This window comes from Rhincodon typus, chromosome 2, assembly GCF_021869965.1.
Source record: "Rhincodon typus isolate 14 chromosome 2, sRhiTyp1.1, whole genome shotgun sequence".
Lineage (NCBI taxonomy): Eukaryota > Metazoa > Chordata > Chondrichthyes > Orectolobiformes > Rhincodontidae > Rhincodon > Rhincodon typus.
Genome location: NC_063333.1, coordinates 140,710,151 through 140,727,268, shown reverse-complemented (window position 1 = coordinate 140,727,268; position 17,118 = coordinate 140,710,151). Strand labels below are relative to the sequence as shown.

Below are 17,118 nucleotides of genomic sequence, written 5' to 3'. Positions count from 1 at the left end.
CTCACTTTGACTCCTGTAGTGATTTCTGACATGTAAACTACACCTTCCAAACACCTTCTGGAAATCCCCACATCAGATTTTACAAAGACACCCTGGCTTTCTTCATTCAGCTGAATCCTATCAGCCCCAGCTAATATTCATGAAATGTTCTCTTGCAGATCATGCATCCAATCACAGGGCTGGCAAAAATTAATAATTTGAAATTTGAAGATGGAAACTAAGAGACTAATTAATTGCATTATGACCACTGACGCTGGTTTAAGCCTTGAACACTTAAAAAATTGATACCTTAGAAACCTGTCTCGTATACTTAACACAAATTTCTGATCATTTTCATCCCACTGCTAATGCTGCTGAACTTCAAGCAAGAAAATAAAAGTTTCAGGTAGCAGTTGAAGGGTTGCGATGAAGCACTAATTGTTTCTCCTCACTTGTCCTCTCCAGCATTGACAGTTTTTCTTTTATTCTAAATTACTGCGTTTTTGTACTGCATTCCAAACTTTCAAGGAGTGGGTGGTGTGGATGGCTAAAGTATCATCTGTCTCTTTCGGAATCGGAGCTGAATCCAGATGCATCTTCTTATTTTTGCTGCTTCTAAAAGTCTTAAATAAAATGAATTCATGCAATGCCAATCCAGCCCAAAGGATACACTGTAATGTCGCACAAAATTATGCATGTTCATCACCAGTCGAAACTAATTACTGCAAGGATGACTGAGAAAGGAAACGGAATTTCCAACTGAATGCAGTGAGGTGTACTTGTTTGAAGCTGGAGTATACAGGAGGCAACTTACATGCACATCATTTGGCATAACACTATCATATGAGATACCCTTTGGAACTGTATAGCAAGCTGCCCTAGACATACCCAGAAATCCGAATTGCTGCTCAATTGATGGAACTTCCAGTGAATCCATGAACATGAGACTGGAGTGCAGTTCAGTCACAGACTATGTGTTTCTTGAGAGAAGCTGGGAACTATAGATTCAGGGGCAAGACCATCTGCAAACTGTTGGGCTGGGGCAGGGATTGGAAAGGTGGAAATTTGTTGCCATATAAAACAGAATGGAGTAGCCAAGCAAGGTAAAACATTACCACACGCTGCATAGCCGAGGGTTACAAATAAGCTGCACGTGGAAGTCCTTGTGGTTCATGAGGGCAGTGAGGTTTTGCAAGGGAGAGCTTAGAGTGATATAGGTGCAGTTTGGCTTGGGTAACCTTGCTTACACTCCAGCTGTCTACTTCGTTGTTTCCAGTGATCGTTGGGGAATGTGAGGTGAGAGTTTTGCTTTCGGTTAGGGGTTGACGAATGGAATGAAAAGTTTGAGACATTGTTCTTGGCTTCACATGGCAACAACGACCCTGCCCAAGGTTCCTCTGGAAAGTCTGAAGCCATAGCGTGTCTCTGGCACCATGTCCTCAGCCAGAGGAAGCAGGCAATTCATGACAATGCCAATGTTTGCACCAGTTGTAGCAGGAGGCAACATGACTTCGTGACAACCTCTCTTTGGAACCACTCCAAAATTTCTTGCTGTTGTAAGTTGCAATTTTTCATCAAATTCCTTTCCTATTATAGGCAATGAATATTAAACACAAATTGCCTGCCAAATGTCCCTTGCTGCTCATACATTAGAAATGATTCTGAGGTAACCCGCAAACAAACGTTTAGCAATGCAAATGCATAATTATGATGTATTTAAGATGTTCACTCGCGATATTCTATCATATCAGGTAGGTTTAATCTCAGACGGCTACCAAATTCTCTGCCAACCTGGTACATTTTAAGGAGTGGCTTAAAGGAGGAAAGTGAGGTAGACAGGCAGGGAGGTGTCTGAATGACAGGCTCCCAGAACAAGGTGCCTAGGCAAGTGAAGGTGGGGCAATTAAATTTGGAGATGCTCAAGGGGCGTGAATTAGAGAAGCACAGATATTTCAAAGGGTTGTGTTGCTGAGGGAGACAGCAATGACAGGGCAGTTGGGGGGATGATGGCATAGAGAGGCTTGAAAACAAGGATGGTGATGTTAAAATTGAGATATTGTTTGACCAAGAGTCAGTGTACATTAGTGAGCACAGGGGATTCTCCTGGTGAATTATCCATCAAGCTATTCAGTGTAGGTCTCTTGAGAAGATGGACAAACCGAGTTTTGGGTTTCTACAGCCTCAGGTGAGCCAAATGAAAAGATGCATTCATAGGTGTAACTTTTAATTCCAGTGGCTTTGTTCCTTCTCAAAGCAAGAGTCAGTTTGATGCATAGATTCACTAATACCTTAAAAGCAAAACTACCATTGCAAGTGACACAACAGTCTAGTGCTTGCTTACCAATTACATTCCTACAGTTTTTTCTAAAGGGAGGAGGCTATAATGACAGAAATCAGATCTTCCATGTGATATATGTACAAGAGGCACTTTCAAAGGCATATATCTTGATCAAAAGTTACTGCATAAAAAGTCCAGAGAGTTCACAAAACAACCAGCTGTTGTATTAAAATCTTTCCTTGTACAAATTGTTCTTTGTAATCTGCTCATTCAGAGCGAGAGTCCAGCTGAAGCTGTCTTATTTCTAGAAATCCCCGTGCATTCCCACAAGAAAAATGAGGGAGCTGAATAAGCAAATGTCAAGGCGCTTGCCAGTTTGGGAGCAGAGTGAATTATATTCCACGCTGACATAGTGAATAAGGCCATAAAACACAGGGGTGGGTGTCGGCCATTCAGCCCATCCAGTGCGCTCACCATTCAATGAGATCGTGGTTGATCTGATAATCCTCAACTCCACCTTCTTGTTTTCTCACCCATCACCCTTGATACCGTGACTGATTAAAAATCTTCAATCTCAGCCTTGAATATACTCAATGACAAATCTCAACAGCTCTCTGCAGTAAGAAAGAATTCACAGATTCATTGTTCTTCGAGAGAAGATATTCCTCCCAATCTCTGCTTTCAATGGACAACACCATATTCTGAGATGATGCCCTCTTACACTTTCCCAAAAGGGGAAACCACCTTTCCACACCTACTCTGTCACGTCTCCTTAGAATCTTGTATGTTTCAATGAGGCCTCCTCTTATTCTGAATTCCGATGAGTACAGACCCAACCTGATCAATCTCTCCTCATAACAAAGTCCCTCCATGCTCAACTTAGGTGAACGTTCCCTGGACTGCCACTAATGCCAGTATCCATCCTCATTGTTTGTAATTGTGAATGAAATCATTGCTTTTGGAAATACTGCAGTGATTTTTTGTAATTCACTCACAGAATCTGGGCATTACTGATCTAAATCCACTCGATATCGGGCACTGCCAGGGCTGCAAGCAATCTCACAAGGAAGACAGAAACGGATACCAGACTCATGCCATTTTTGGGCTTTTGGTTGGTGTGTGTGTGTGTGTGTGTGTGTGGAGAGAGAGACAGAGAGTGAGTGAGTCAGTGAGTGTGTGTATGGGCAGTGGTTGATTTGGAGGATAGGCAGGAGACACAAATTACCCTGGGATCATCAATTTGCAGTGCCAATGCAAACTGTCAGTTGTGTTAATAAATACAGTTTCTATCTACTTTATGTGTTAACACTACCATGCGTTTTTCTGTTGAGGATGTTGGATTCCTTATTCAATACAGATCTAAGGAAAATGTGTTACTATAGAAACCCTGTAAAATCATTAACCAATTTTCACTGTCACCTTTGACAATGAATCTTCTACCATGCAATCTTTCTCTCCTTCCACTGAGGCTAGCTTCAAATGCTTAACAAGAGAAACTTTAAGCTTTGCAGCAATTAATTTTAGTACAGTTACTGAGAATTTTATTCTAATTATTGTATATTACGTAGAAAAGGCAAAGTCACCATTGTCCCAATGGACCAGAGGGCTGCTCTCTCTCAGAGAGAGAGAGAGAGAGAGAGATGTCTGCTGGTGGCTTAATCTGAGGGTTACTATACCTCGGAAGAGGAGAGGTTGAGATGGAAAGTTCTTTGTGGTGCGTGAATTGAACACGTTCTCTGCATCATAAACCAGCCATCCAGCCAACTGAGCTAACCGATCCCCATGTTCTCTATGAAGGCCAACGCTGTGGGTGGGATTGTGGCTGGGATTGGGTGGGTTACAAAGTATAAAGGTACGCACAGCTGTTACTGTTTCTACAGTGTCCAGGAACTGGGGCATCCATGTGTGATGAACATGTTTAAAATCAGCTCCTACAGAGAGTTAGAAGCCCAATTGGGGCTGTGTGGGTCACAGTGGGGTGAGGGCTATCAGTTCCACAACATTTCAGCATTTAATGCTGAAAGGGCCCTATCTCACCCCATTCCTAGCCCTTCAACAAGCCCCTTAAGCCTCCTCTAGTCTCAAACTCCGGCATTCCCTCTCTTGAAAGCGATGGGGAATTTTCGGACTCCCACTGATGGAATAAACAGTTGTAAGACATTCACAGGAGAGTTAATAAACAACATTCCAATCGTATAAGGAGATGTATGAGCAGATAGCTCTATGCTTGACCAAGAAGTAAGGTTCAAAGGAGCATCTTAAATAAGGAATCTGGGTGTTCAGGTCCACTGTACCCTGAAGGTGGCAACGCAGGTCGATACAGTGGTCAAGGCGGCATACGGCACGCTTTCATTCATCGGACAGGGTATTGAGTACAAGAGTTGGCAGGTCATGTTACAGTTGTATAGGACTTTGGTTTGACCACGTTTGGAATACTGCGTACAGTTCTGGTCGCCACATTACCAAAAGGATGTGGATGCTTTGGAGAGGGTGCAGAGGAGGTTCACCAGGATGTTGCCTGGTATGGAGGGCGCTAGCTATGAAGAGAGGTTGAGTAGATTAGGATTATTTACATTAGAAAGACGGAGGTTGAGGGGGGAACCTGATTGAGGTCTACAAAATCATGAGAGATATAGACAGGGTGGATAGCAAGAAGCTTTTTCCCAGAGTGGGGGACTCAATTACCAGGTGTCACGATTTCAAGGTGAGAGGGGAAAAGTTTAAGGGAGATATGCGTGGAAAGTTCTTTATGTTGAGGGTGGTGGGTGCCTGGAATGCATTGCCAGCAGAGCTGGTAGAGGCGAGCAAGATAGCGTCATTTAAGCTGTATCTAGACAGATACATGAATGGGCAGGGAGCAGTGGGATACAGATCCTTGGAAAATAGGTGACAGGTTTAGATAGAGGATCTGGATCGGCGCAGGCTTGGAGGGCCGAAGGGCCTGTTCCTGTGCTGTAATTTTCTTTGTTCTTTGTTCTTTTTTGAATGCTGTAGCAAAGCGAAGTGGATTTGGGAGGGAATTAGAGAGATTGGGGAAAATGCAAGAGGATGGAGAAATTTGGAGATCTCAGAGGGTGGTAAAGCCAGATGAGGTGCAGAGACATGCAGGGGTTCAAAATCGAGGATGAGAATTTTAAAACAGAGGCATTTCCAGACTAGGAGAAGGTCAGCCAGTGCAAGGGTGATGGATACATGGACCTTTCTACAAGTTAGGGTGCACACAGGCAGAGATTTGGTTGAGCTCAAAGTCACACGGTAAAGACCGAGAAAAGATGCACGATGAAGAGTTCAGAGACAGATTGGAGAGAGGAACTGCCTGCTCCAAATCAGAATGTGCCCTGCAGAAGAGATAACCAACTACTAAAAAGAAAATGTTAATTAGCAAAATGGATAAAAAGTTCTGCCATTTGCAAATTAGTTTGAGATCATGAACATGCTTCATTAGAGTCATAGAAGCATTTAGTTCACATTTTTTCAATCAACATCATGGTACCGTCCACCACATGTCTCTGTAGAAAAGCTAACAGTGGAACTGATCAAATATTAAGATGTGTCTGTGTATGTACCAAGTCCCAATCTGTGTAAATACTCAACTCTGTTGCAACCATTAGTTCATCATGAAGTTTGAGACTAAACGAGGTTTATTCAATCATAATGTCGATAAAGTTCATAAAAAGGGTCAGATGGAGAGAAGCAGGACTTACCGGGCCTGGTGACACACCGTACAGATCCAGGCCTTCTCTTTCTTACTGTATGCACCACAGTTCTTGCAGATGTTGAACTTGCAGTCAATACAAGGGCGCTTGGTGTTAATGAGGAAGGTGAATGGGCTACAACAGCGGATGCAGCAGTTCTCATTGAACTTCTCCTGCTTGGAAAGGATTGTGCGTTTGTTGCCTTCCTCGTTCAGTTTCTGCTTCAGTTCACTGAAAGACAGAAGTCACCGATTCCGACAGTTAGACAACAGCATCACACAAGTGTCCTCCCAATGGGTCTCTCTAATATTGCGGAATATTACATCTCACGGAAATAGAACCTTGGAAAAGGTTCTGTGGGTCACACAGCATTTATGCAGAAGTGAAGGTAAGGTGAATGTTTCAGGTCATCAATCATACTCTTGGTATTCCATTTATTTGGACTAATGGTTGCTAGTTTCTATGAGTGATTTGAATTTTTTTTTGTGTTTCTAACTTAAACCATGCAATGCAGTATCGCTGGAAAGTTATTCTGATCACATTTCATGGCCATTCTACCTTTTCAAAAGCTTGCCATTTTTGGGTTGTATCACTATTTTGTAGCTCCTAACAGTATAAAAAATGTTTTTTCTCTTTCAGAAATATACAAAGAATACAACAGAAACAGCAGGAGGCCACTTATCAACCAAACCCACTCACCCTTTCAATGAGATCATAGTTAATCTGTAATCTAACTCCCAATAGTCATCAATGCCCCACATTTCTTAATACTTACACTTTACAAAAATCTGTCAATCACAACCTTTAAGTGAACAAATAATCTCCATAAACTGTTGTTTGTGGAAGACAGTGTCAATCTTTCATTGTCATATCACTTGCTATCTACATCGATGGTGAACCTACAAAATTACCATTCACACAACAGCCTCATGTCAGTATTTCAATATAAAAGAATACATTAAAATGCACTTTGAAGCTGCTTTCTGATAGACAGATTCAGGCATTATGAAGCTCAATGCTTTTGGAATTCACCTTCAAACCTGTTATTGTTCCAATGATTAAAAGCAACAATGCAGATGAGTAAGGTCTCTCTTGTTGCTGCTTAGAAATACGTTCAGTAAGTTAAACCATTTCAAAAACATTGTGTGCTTTTTGCTTCTAAAGTTTTGACCGTTTAACACCGTAAAGTCTAATTGTTGTAAATCTGTTTGCAAATCAGAACACTCTTACCAGTGAATGATATTCACAGACTGGTGGGCAGATCCCTGAGAGAAGTCACACGACACCAGGTTATGGTCTAACAGATTTATTTGAAACTACAAGCTTTCAGTGCGATTTCAGATAAACCTGTCGGGCTATAACCTGGTGCCAAGTGACTTCTGACTTTATCCACCCCAGTCCAACACCGGCACCTCCACATCAAACATCCCTGTGAGGTTTCAACTGGGAGCCTATTGGCCCTCAACAGTAAATGTTATCGCCGTAAAGCCCAGAGTATTGCTCAATGTTGAGGCTGGTTGATCTGGGGAGGACTGGTATACTACAAGAGGGCTCTTACAGAGTCTTTTAATGTTTTCTTGGGGGAACGCAGTGAGTCAGTAGGATCATTTGCTTCCTCTGGGTCCTAACTGGGAGAGGGGGCATGAGGATACTGATCCATTATCCTTCTCGAAAGATGAGCTTCCAACTGCTAGAAATAGCGACATTCCCCCATAACGTTTCCCGAACCCCCACTGAGGGCTTTATGGTACTACCTCTGAAAACACCAAATTCTACCATAAAAGTTTGAATAGTAAATATATAAGAACGAGGGGCAGCAGTCAGAAATTCAGCCTCTTGAACCTGCTTCGTCATTTAATACTATCGTAGCTGATCTCATCTCAGACTCAACTCCACTTTACTGCCTGCTCCCCATTATCCTTCACCCCATTAATAATTAAAAATTTATCTCCTCCTTAAATTTACTCAATGTCCCGGCATCCATCGCACTCTGGGGTAGTGAGTTCCACACATTCGCATCCCTTTGAGAGAAATAATTTCTCCTCAGCTGTTTTAAATCTGTCACACTTTATGCTAAAACTATGATCTCCTACTTTAGATTTCCCAACAAGGGGGAAACTTCCTCTCTAGCTCTATGTTGTCAATGCCGTTTAGCATTGTACATACCACAATTAGATCTCTGATTCTTCTCAACTCCAAACAGTGTAGGCACAAATGGCTCAACCTTTCTTCATAAGACCAACATCTCATCTCAGGAATCAATCTAGTGAACCTATTCTGAGCTGCCTCATATACAACTAGGTCCTTCCTCAAGTAATAGAACCAAAACTATCCAAAACATCTGTAATAAATGCAAGATCAAATGTGCCACTTATATTTTAATTGCCATCCTTTTTCAATGCCAATTGTCCCAAATGATTCATACATTGTTACTTACGTACAGTTATTAGTTCAGTCACAGTTAGATCAACACAGATTTTAGTCTAAACCCCATTAATAGCTGAGACCTTGGAGCAAGGAATTGATTCAAACAGATGAAGATTGTAATCAGATGAGAATGGATTTGGATGTTGAACAAATATTGTTTTGTTGGAATTCTGCCATCTTTAAGAATCAATGGAACTGTGACCCAGTCCACAGTGTTGAGTGAGAAAACAGGATAAGATTTCACCACATTTCCATCACGCAAAAATTTAACATAAAGAATTAGGTTTTGGGTGACACTGAGAATTAGGTTCGAGGTCTTTGTGACTCAGAGCGATCAAGCGTTACTCTTGAGTAAAAGTTTCAAGCAGTGAAATTGATCAGCCAAAGTGTCATTGTAACTGCACCTGAACGTCTATCAATACACTTACATACTGGAATACTCATTTGTCCATTTTGACAGATAGGTTTTCACATAATAAGCGTTCCACAACTCAAATGGACACACCGTATATACACAATGGCTAGGAATACTGCAGCAAATAATTCACCTCCTGACTCCCCAAAGCCTGCCCACCATCTACAAGGCACAAGTCAGGAGTGTGATGGAATACTCCCCACTTGTCTGCATTGGTGCAGCTCCAACAACACTCAAGAAGGTCAACACTATCCAAGACAAAGCAACCTGTTTGATTAGTACCACAACCAAACATTCACTTCCTTCACCACTGATGCTCAGTAGCAGCAGTGTGTACTATCTACAAAATGCACGGCAGAAATTCACTGAAGATCCTTAGTCAGCACCTTCCAAATTTACAACCACTTACATCTAGGACAAGGGCAGCAGATAATATGGAAACATCACCCCCCACAAAGTCTCCTCCAAGTCACCCACCATCCTGACTTGGAAATATATCGCGGTTCCTTCACTGTCGCTGGGTCAAAATCCTGGAATTCCCTCCCTCGGGACATTGAGGGTCAACCCACAGCAGGTGGACTGCAGCGGTTCAAGAAGCCAGCTCACCACCACCTTCTCACGGGGCAACTAGGGACGGGCAAGAAATGGTGGCTCAGCCAGCAATGCCCACATTGCATGAGAGATTAAAGTAAAAACTTCCTCGCAATAGCAAAACAAACTAAACTCGATTAAAGGTCTGTGTTCTGTTCTTTGTTTTAGTCAGGTGCACTGATTGGTGGGTGAAAAGGCATTCAATAAAACATATTGAATCCTGGGCTTTATTCATAAAAGTGCAAGAGATGGGGGGTAATGCTGAACTCGTATAAGATGCTTGTTGGGCAGGAGTACTGTGTACAGATCAGAGTACCACGCTTCAGAGAGGATGGGAATGGATTAGAGACAGTGCAGAAGAAATTTATAAGAATGGTTCCAGGGATGAGAAACTTTGGTTAAAAGGAGAGGTTGGAGAGATTGGGACTTGAAACAAATGTTCAAACTCATGGAGAAGCTGGACAGAATAGACAGGGAGAAACTACTCCCGCTGGTAAAAGGATAGAGAATGAAAGGGTACAGATTGAAAGTCATTTACAAATTAAGCAAAATGCAATGTGACAAAAAACATTTTCTTATGACAAGTACTTAGGATCTTGGGTACAATGCCTAGAAGTGTTGTGGAGGCTGGTTTAATCAAGGCAATTAAGAGGGCGTTAGCTGATTCTTTCAATAGAAACAAAAGGGCAGGGTCATGGAAAAAAAGCAGGAATACACCATCAGCTCATGATGCTCATTTGGGGGGGATAGCACAGATGCAATGGGCCAAATTGCCTTCTTCCACACTAGTTTTGTAATTCTGTGATTTAGTCCTACACTCACCCTCAAGATGTGGAATAATGTTCCAGATTGACTTGCGGCTTTACCACACTGATGGTAATAACATGGAGTTGTTAGTTCAGATATATTTCTGAAGGACAGAGTTCATGCTAACAAACCTGGCCATTGCTCTATATTCAAACCTGCTGGCACCATGGCACTGAAAGTTCTTTTTCAGGCCTGTACTTGCTGCAGGGGGTAACCAGAGTTGCTTTTTTTATTCACTTGCAACATTGGAGTCTGACACCAGCGATCCCTGTTCCTGGGTAGACTTGCCAGCCCGAAAACCAAAGTGAAAACCAGGAACGCCGATCAAAAAGTTAACCCTCTGACCGTGTGCACCCACCACAAATGGTGCAAGAATATGCAAAAGGCAAGACTGAAAGACGTGAGAGAGATATGACAGCACACTCAATGAGGAGGCAATGGTCTAGTGGTATTATCACTGGACTATTAATCCAGCGATCCAAATAATGTTCTGGGGACACAGGTTCAAATCCTACCATGGCAGATAGTGGAATTTGAATTCGGTAAAATATCTGCAATTAAGAATCTAATGATGACAGTGAATCTATTGTCAATTGTCTGAAAAACCCATCTGGTTCACTAATGCCCTTTAGGTCAGGAAACTGCCATCCTTACTTGGTCTGGCCTCCATGTGACTCCAGACCCACAGCAATGTGTTTGACTCTTAACTGCACTCTGGGCAATTAGGGACGGGCAATAAATGCTGCCTAGCCAGCGATGCCCTCATCCCGTGAATGAATAAAGGGAAAAAAAATGTTAAACTTCATCGTCAGCAGTAAACCTGCCTAATGCAATCCCAACAGTGAGAATTTTTGGGTTTGAAAGAAGGAAGCTTCTCTTCCCGTGTGGGTCTCAGCGAGGATCATCTAGTCAAAGCACAAATACCTGAGCTCTCCAGGAACCTTCAGGAATTCAATTCACTCCCGTGTGATATTGAGAAACAGCTGCAGACCTTGGACACTACTAAAGCTAAGAGCCCTGGCACCATGCCAGCAAAAGCACTTGCGCTCCAAAACCAGCCACACCCCTAGCCAAGCTGTTCTGGTACAGGTACAACACTGGCATCTACCCAGCAATGTGGAATGTTGCCCAGGTATGGCCTGTCCACAAAAAGCAGGACATATCCAACTCGGCCAATTACCACCCGAAAGCCAATCTTAACCATCGTTAAAGTGATGGAAGAGGTGACTGAAAGAGCAGTCAAGCATCACTTGTTTCACAACAACTTTCTGATTGATTCTTGTCTTGGACTCCAGCTTCTGACCTCAGTACAGCCTTGGGTCAAACATGAACAGAAGAGCTAAATTCCAGAGGTGGGCTGGAATGATGCCTTTGATGTCGAGGCAGAATTCAAACAGTTGTGGCCTCAGAGAGCACAAACAAAACTGGAATGAATTGGAATCAAGGGGAAAACTCTCCACTGGTTGGAGTCATACCTGGAACACAGGAAAATTGTTGTTGTTGTTGTTGGCACACCACCATCTCAGCTCCAGGACATCTCTGCAGGAGTTCCTCAGGGTAGTGTCCTAGGCCCAACCATCTCCAGCTGCTTCTTCAATGACCTTCCCTCCATCATAAGGTCAGAAATGGGAATGTTCACCTATGGTTGCGTAATGTCCAGTACCATTCACGATTCCTCAGACACTGAAGCAAGTCCATGTCTAAAACTAGCAAGGCCTGGACACCATGCAATCTTGAACTGACAAATCACAAATCCCATTCATGCCACACAAGTGCCAGGCAATGACCATCTCTAACAAGAAAGAATCCAATCATCTTCCTTTGACATTCAATGGTGTTACCATCACCGAATCCCCTACTATCAACATCTTGGGGGTTAACGCTGGTCAGAAACTGAACTAGAAGAGCCATATAAACTCTATGGCTACACAATCAGGTCAGAGGCTGGGAATTCTGTGGTGAGTAACTCACTTCTTGATTCCCTAAAACCTGTCCATGATCTACAAGTGTGATGGATGGGTGCAGCCCCAACAACACTCAAAAAGCTTGACACCATCCAGGACAAAGCAGCCCGCTTGATTGGCACTACATCTACAAGCATCCACTCCCTCCACCATTGACGCTCAGTAGCAGCAGTATGTACTATCTACAAGATGCACTGCAGAAATTCACTAAAGATCCTCAGACAGCACCTTCCAAACACACAACCACTTCCATCTAGAAGGACAAGGGCAGCAGATAAATGGGAACACCATCATCTCCAAGTCACTCACCATCCTGACTTGGAAATGTATCGCCTTTTCTTCACTGTTGTTGAGTCAAAATCCTGGAATTCCCTCCTTAATAGCATTGTGGGTCAACCCACAGCAGGAGGACTGCAGCGATTCAAAAAGGCAACTCACCACCACCTTCTCACGGGGCAACTAGGGATGGGCAGGAAATGCTGGCCAGACAGTGATGCCCACATCCCACAAATAAATTAAAAAAAAATGCTCTCCACCTGTTTGGATGCAACACTCAAGAAGTTCAACATAATCCAGGAAAAAGCAGCCCACATGACTGGCACCCTAGTCACAACTTCTAATATTTACTCCATCCACCACTGATGCACAGTGACAGGGTGTGCACTGTCTGTGCAATGCAATGCAGAAACTTGCCAAGCCCCTTACAACAGCACCTTCTGAACCTGCAGCCTCTACCACTCAGTAGGGCAAGGGGAGCAGATGCATGGGAGCATCACCATCTACAGGCTCCCCTCCAAGCCACACACCATCCTGACCTGGAACCACAGTCTGTCCTTTCACTGCCACTGAATCAGAATCAGGAACTCCATCCCTATCACAGCACCTTAGCAATGGTTGTACCTGGTGCTCATAGAATGTGTGTTCAAGAAGGCAGCTCGCCACCTATTCAAGGGCAACTAGGGACGGGCAATAAATGCTGACCCTGCCAACGACATGCACAGCCAGGAACAAACAGCAGATCTTGGTGCCTGGAAGTTACTATCACCAAAGATCGTTATGAACCAGGCTGTTGCAATTATCATGTTGAAAAATTATTGAGTGGAATTAGATTTATTTCACACAATCAATTTTTTAAGGAGTAAAAAAAATTAAACACTCTTTTTACAATGTGCAATAATTTTCAGAATCATTTTAATAAATCATAGTCCTCTGTATTTTAAAGAAGTCAGACAAATCATTTTAAAAAGCAATATACATTATAACTAAAATTGGTTAGGAAAAGCTAAAAATACAGACATAATCATATATATTAAAACATTTAAATCTTTAGGCAAGAATTATCAGACTTAATGTAATAAGAATTATTTGAAATAGGGAGATAAAACCCACCAAGTCCTGGAGCACAGAACGGAGAATTGAGCTATTCTGAAAGCTTTAAGGGACTACTGGAAAGGACAGACTGATGTAGAAATATTAACATGACCAGAAAATGAAGACACAAACATAGAGCTGGCTGGGCCAGGGGGAAGATTAATTCAATAAACCCTGCTGTCCTCCAGCTGTGTAAAGCCTTGTGGTATGGAGCATGGATACAGGTTAGCTGCGAACGTAAGTCAATGCTCATCAGGTACAGGACAACAGGCAGAGAGAATATGCAGAGTAAACAAGAATGTATCACTCACACATGCACACATAGAAAGATATTCTGTTGCGAATACTTTTCACCTATTGTTAGTAGATTCCACACCATGTTGGACCGGTAAAGTGAGGAATGGATCATGGGAAGGGAACAGTTCATGTAAGAATACAAAATGAGGCCAGATACCTAAAGTGGTGCATATTTGGTATATTTGGTTTGGTTCAAAACAAAGCAGAACTGATACTAGTTTCTACGTGTGCAGGAGCTTTATTTACAAAGTTCTATACAGTGCCCTAAAATGTCTACATGATGCTTCAGTTCTTAGGTAAATAAGAAGCTGCTAAATCCAGTCTCCGAGTCAACGCCCACGTTTAACCATTCAAACACTGTGAGCATAGATCAGTTACCAGCCTCTCATAATCAAACACAGAACACGCAAACAACTGAATGCTCACAGCTTTGGGAAAGTGAGCACTGGAGACTGGATGGAGCAGGACTCCAAGGCCACATTGAAGCAAAGCTGCTGTGGATGTGGTTGCTCAATATCCAACAAGTGACCAGTGGCAAAGGTTATGTCTAGAACATTACTGGACGAAGGTCTGACTATTAGAATAGATAATGGCCCTGGGAATAAGGGCAATGGTACCACTGCTCCTGGTCCCTGATAACACAACTGGATGCAGTCCTCAGGGTGAGGACAAGAGCAGCGATGTTGTGTGTAATGGAATACGGATGTAAAAGGGAACATGAGCTGGGTCTGAAGCTGGCAAAAATGTTGCCAGGGTCATTTCTGCAAAACATGCACATTGGCACTGCATTGTATTTTATAAGCCTTTGTATGTAGCTCATTGCATTTCTATTTCCCATTGGGTCAGATCGAGGTCAGGTATGTACGCTCTACTCTGTTCATAGCTACTTTCAAGCAATCTCCAGCCGTGCTCAATAATGGTGTGACAATGCTTTCAGTTTTTCAAACCTTCCCATCACCTTCGGGAACTGAGTTTACAAACACATGCACTAAATAACTGCTGTTATTGGTAATCAGTGAACAAAAAGCCTCATGTATTATTTGCCATCACCTTGCTGGCTACAATACTGGTAGTGCCTATTAGACGCTATAAGGAAGCAGTAAGAGCCTATACTTTAGGAGTCATAGTGCCCAAAGATACAGTGATACACACAAAGAGTGGCGATCTTGTTGAGCACACATCAAGTTTAACTTAAAATTGCAGGAGCTGCTCTCTCCCTGCCAATGTGACTTCACCAAATCAGATGTGGAGGGCTTGAAAAGTGTGGGGTGTGGGATGTGGGAGGAACAGATTTCTTGCAGGGAAGGTGAGGTGAGTAGAAGCTGTCAAATACATAAAAGGCAACTGTAATGCAAGTCTGATGATCGTGCTAAGTTCAGTAATCTGACGTGTATTTGTCTCATACTTTGTAGGGCAAGGTTTCCCCTATGGGTACAGGTAGGGAAATTTCACTCAAACGGTGTTCGAAATTGCTCTGCTTAGATGACAATTGGAATTTTGTGCCTTCCCCTCTGGTGAGTTTGGTGGCTTTGACATTTAATCGGGATGGGGAGGTAGTGGGTGAGGGGTCCTGACACCTTCCCACCTTTATCCGTATCAAATCTGCTGCAATATGGTGGGGTGGGGGGGGAATATCTTCAAAAAGCTGCAGATGTTGGCTCATTTATCTTCAGAATTTGCTTTGTCCTTATTTAGCCTTTCACTGTGACTTATTACGTGATGTCTGAGGGGTTTCAAATCTTTTAGCTTTCTTCGATATTCCTCTGAGTCACGTCAGAGAAATTACGAGATGATACAAGATTTATTGACAGTGCGCTTCAGTTGCAAGATATCTTGGAACCAGTTCAAAGTTCAGGTCTTTTTCTAGAATCTATTGTTCACTTTAATGCTCAGAGGCTACACTCAGGTTTACTTAATCAAGCATATTGAACACAGATCAGCCAGCTAGACAAACATAATCAAACAGAGATCAATCAAACCATTTAACATTGCAACCACAGCTGTTAAATCAAATAATTCCAAGTTGTAAAACTTCCGTTCAGGCTAGTCTCACAATGGGGACATTACCTTATAGCAAAAGGATAAAGAACAGCATGCGACACATTCATTAAGCAGGTCAGTCTTTCAACAGAATTTTTTTGCTCATTGATGCCAATGTACAAGAGATGAGCAATTTATTTTGCTCAATTATGCTGACAGGGCCACAGCATGTCTCTTATTATTTATAGGGACAAGAGTCTTCAAATATCTGACAGAAATAATCTCACAAAGAGATGGTTTCACATCAGCAATGTCAGGTGCCTTCTATAAAGACAGGTGTCACAAAGCTTGAGCCAAAAATGATAAGCCTTTCGAAGGAATATAATCTGAATTTTAAAGATTTAACATAACAGTCGTACTAAATGCAAAAGGAAACTGTAGGAGCAACAAATCTGAAATAGCCAGGGTTCTTTTGCTTTTCTCGTTGACTACTTTTACCTTTAAGGAATGTACATCTTTATTTGAAAACCAAGTACTAATTCTTCAAATACCAACCATTGCTGATTGCAGAGACTGCCCTGTTTATTTTATTTTTGGTCATGGACACAAAACTGGAAAAATGACTGCTTTAAAAGCCAACGATGTAGAAAAAAATTACTTTTAAGAACAGGTTACTGGAACTCATTGTGAGCGGTGTTTACGCTGTTGCTTGGCTTGCAGTGGGGAAGGAGAGACAGGACAGCACGGCACCGCGGTGTGGGTACAGACTGAGATTCAGCCAGCAGTGCGTAGCTGATTGGTTGGTGAAAGCACGACTAGTTATGGACGTTGGAAGTCATCAGGCCTGACAGCTGCTCTCAGATTGGTTCCTGAGCAGCCAGAGTGTTTACAATAGAGGGGGATAAAAAGAATGGAGAGAGGAAGAAATAAGGTCAATGCAGCAGTAACACGCTGAAACAATGACACTGCCAGGGCGCTTCTGGTTGTTGATTTGAGGAGGAGGTAGAAATGGAATGTGTGAGGTTGGGGGTCTACAAGGTGGGTTGCTGACGAAACAGGTTGTATGTCTCTACCTTTCTGCAGTAAATGCCATTGAGGCCCGTTACTTTCTTCCACAGTTGCCTTCAGCCAGTGATTCAGCGATTTTATAATAAGTGTAGCAATTGCCCTGTGCCTCATGAGAAGAAGTGAAAGGAGACTGGGCAACAGAAGGTGCAGGGCTGGATGAACACAGCAGGACAAGCAGCATCATAGGAGCAGAGAGGCTGACGTTTCGGGCCTAGACCCTTCATCAGAAAAGGGGGAGGGGAAGGG

At 42.7% G+C, this 17,118-nt stretch overlaps 1 protein-coding gene across 1 annotated transcript in view; it reads right to left on the bottom strand.

The window, feature by feature from the left end:
• The window catches only part of LOC109924980 (rab effector MyRIP-like), a 195,651-nt gene that overhangs the window by 112,863 nt on the left and 65,670 nt on the right, over positions 1-17,118 (bottom strand). The window contains exon 3 of the mRNA XM_048612305.1: positions 5,962-6,183. Coding sequence (XP_048468262.1) covers positions 5,962-6,183 — 222 coding nt within the window. The remainder of the gene's footprint in view (positions 1-5,961; positions 6,184-17,118) is intronic.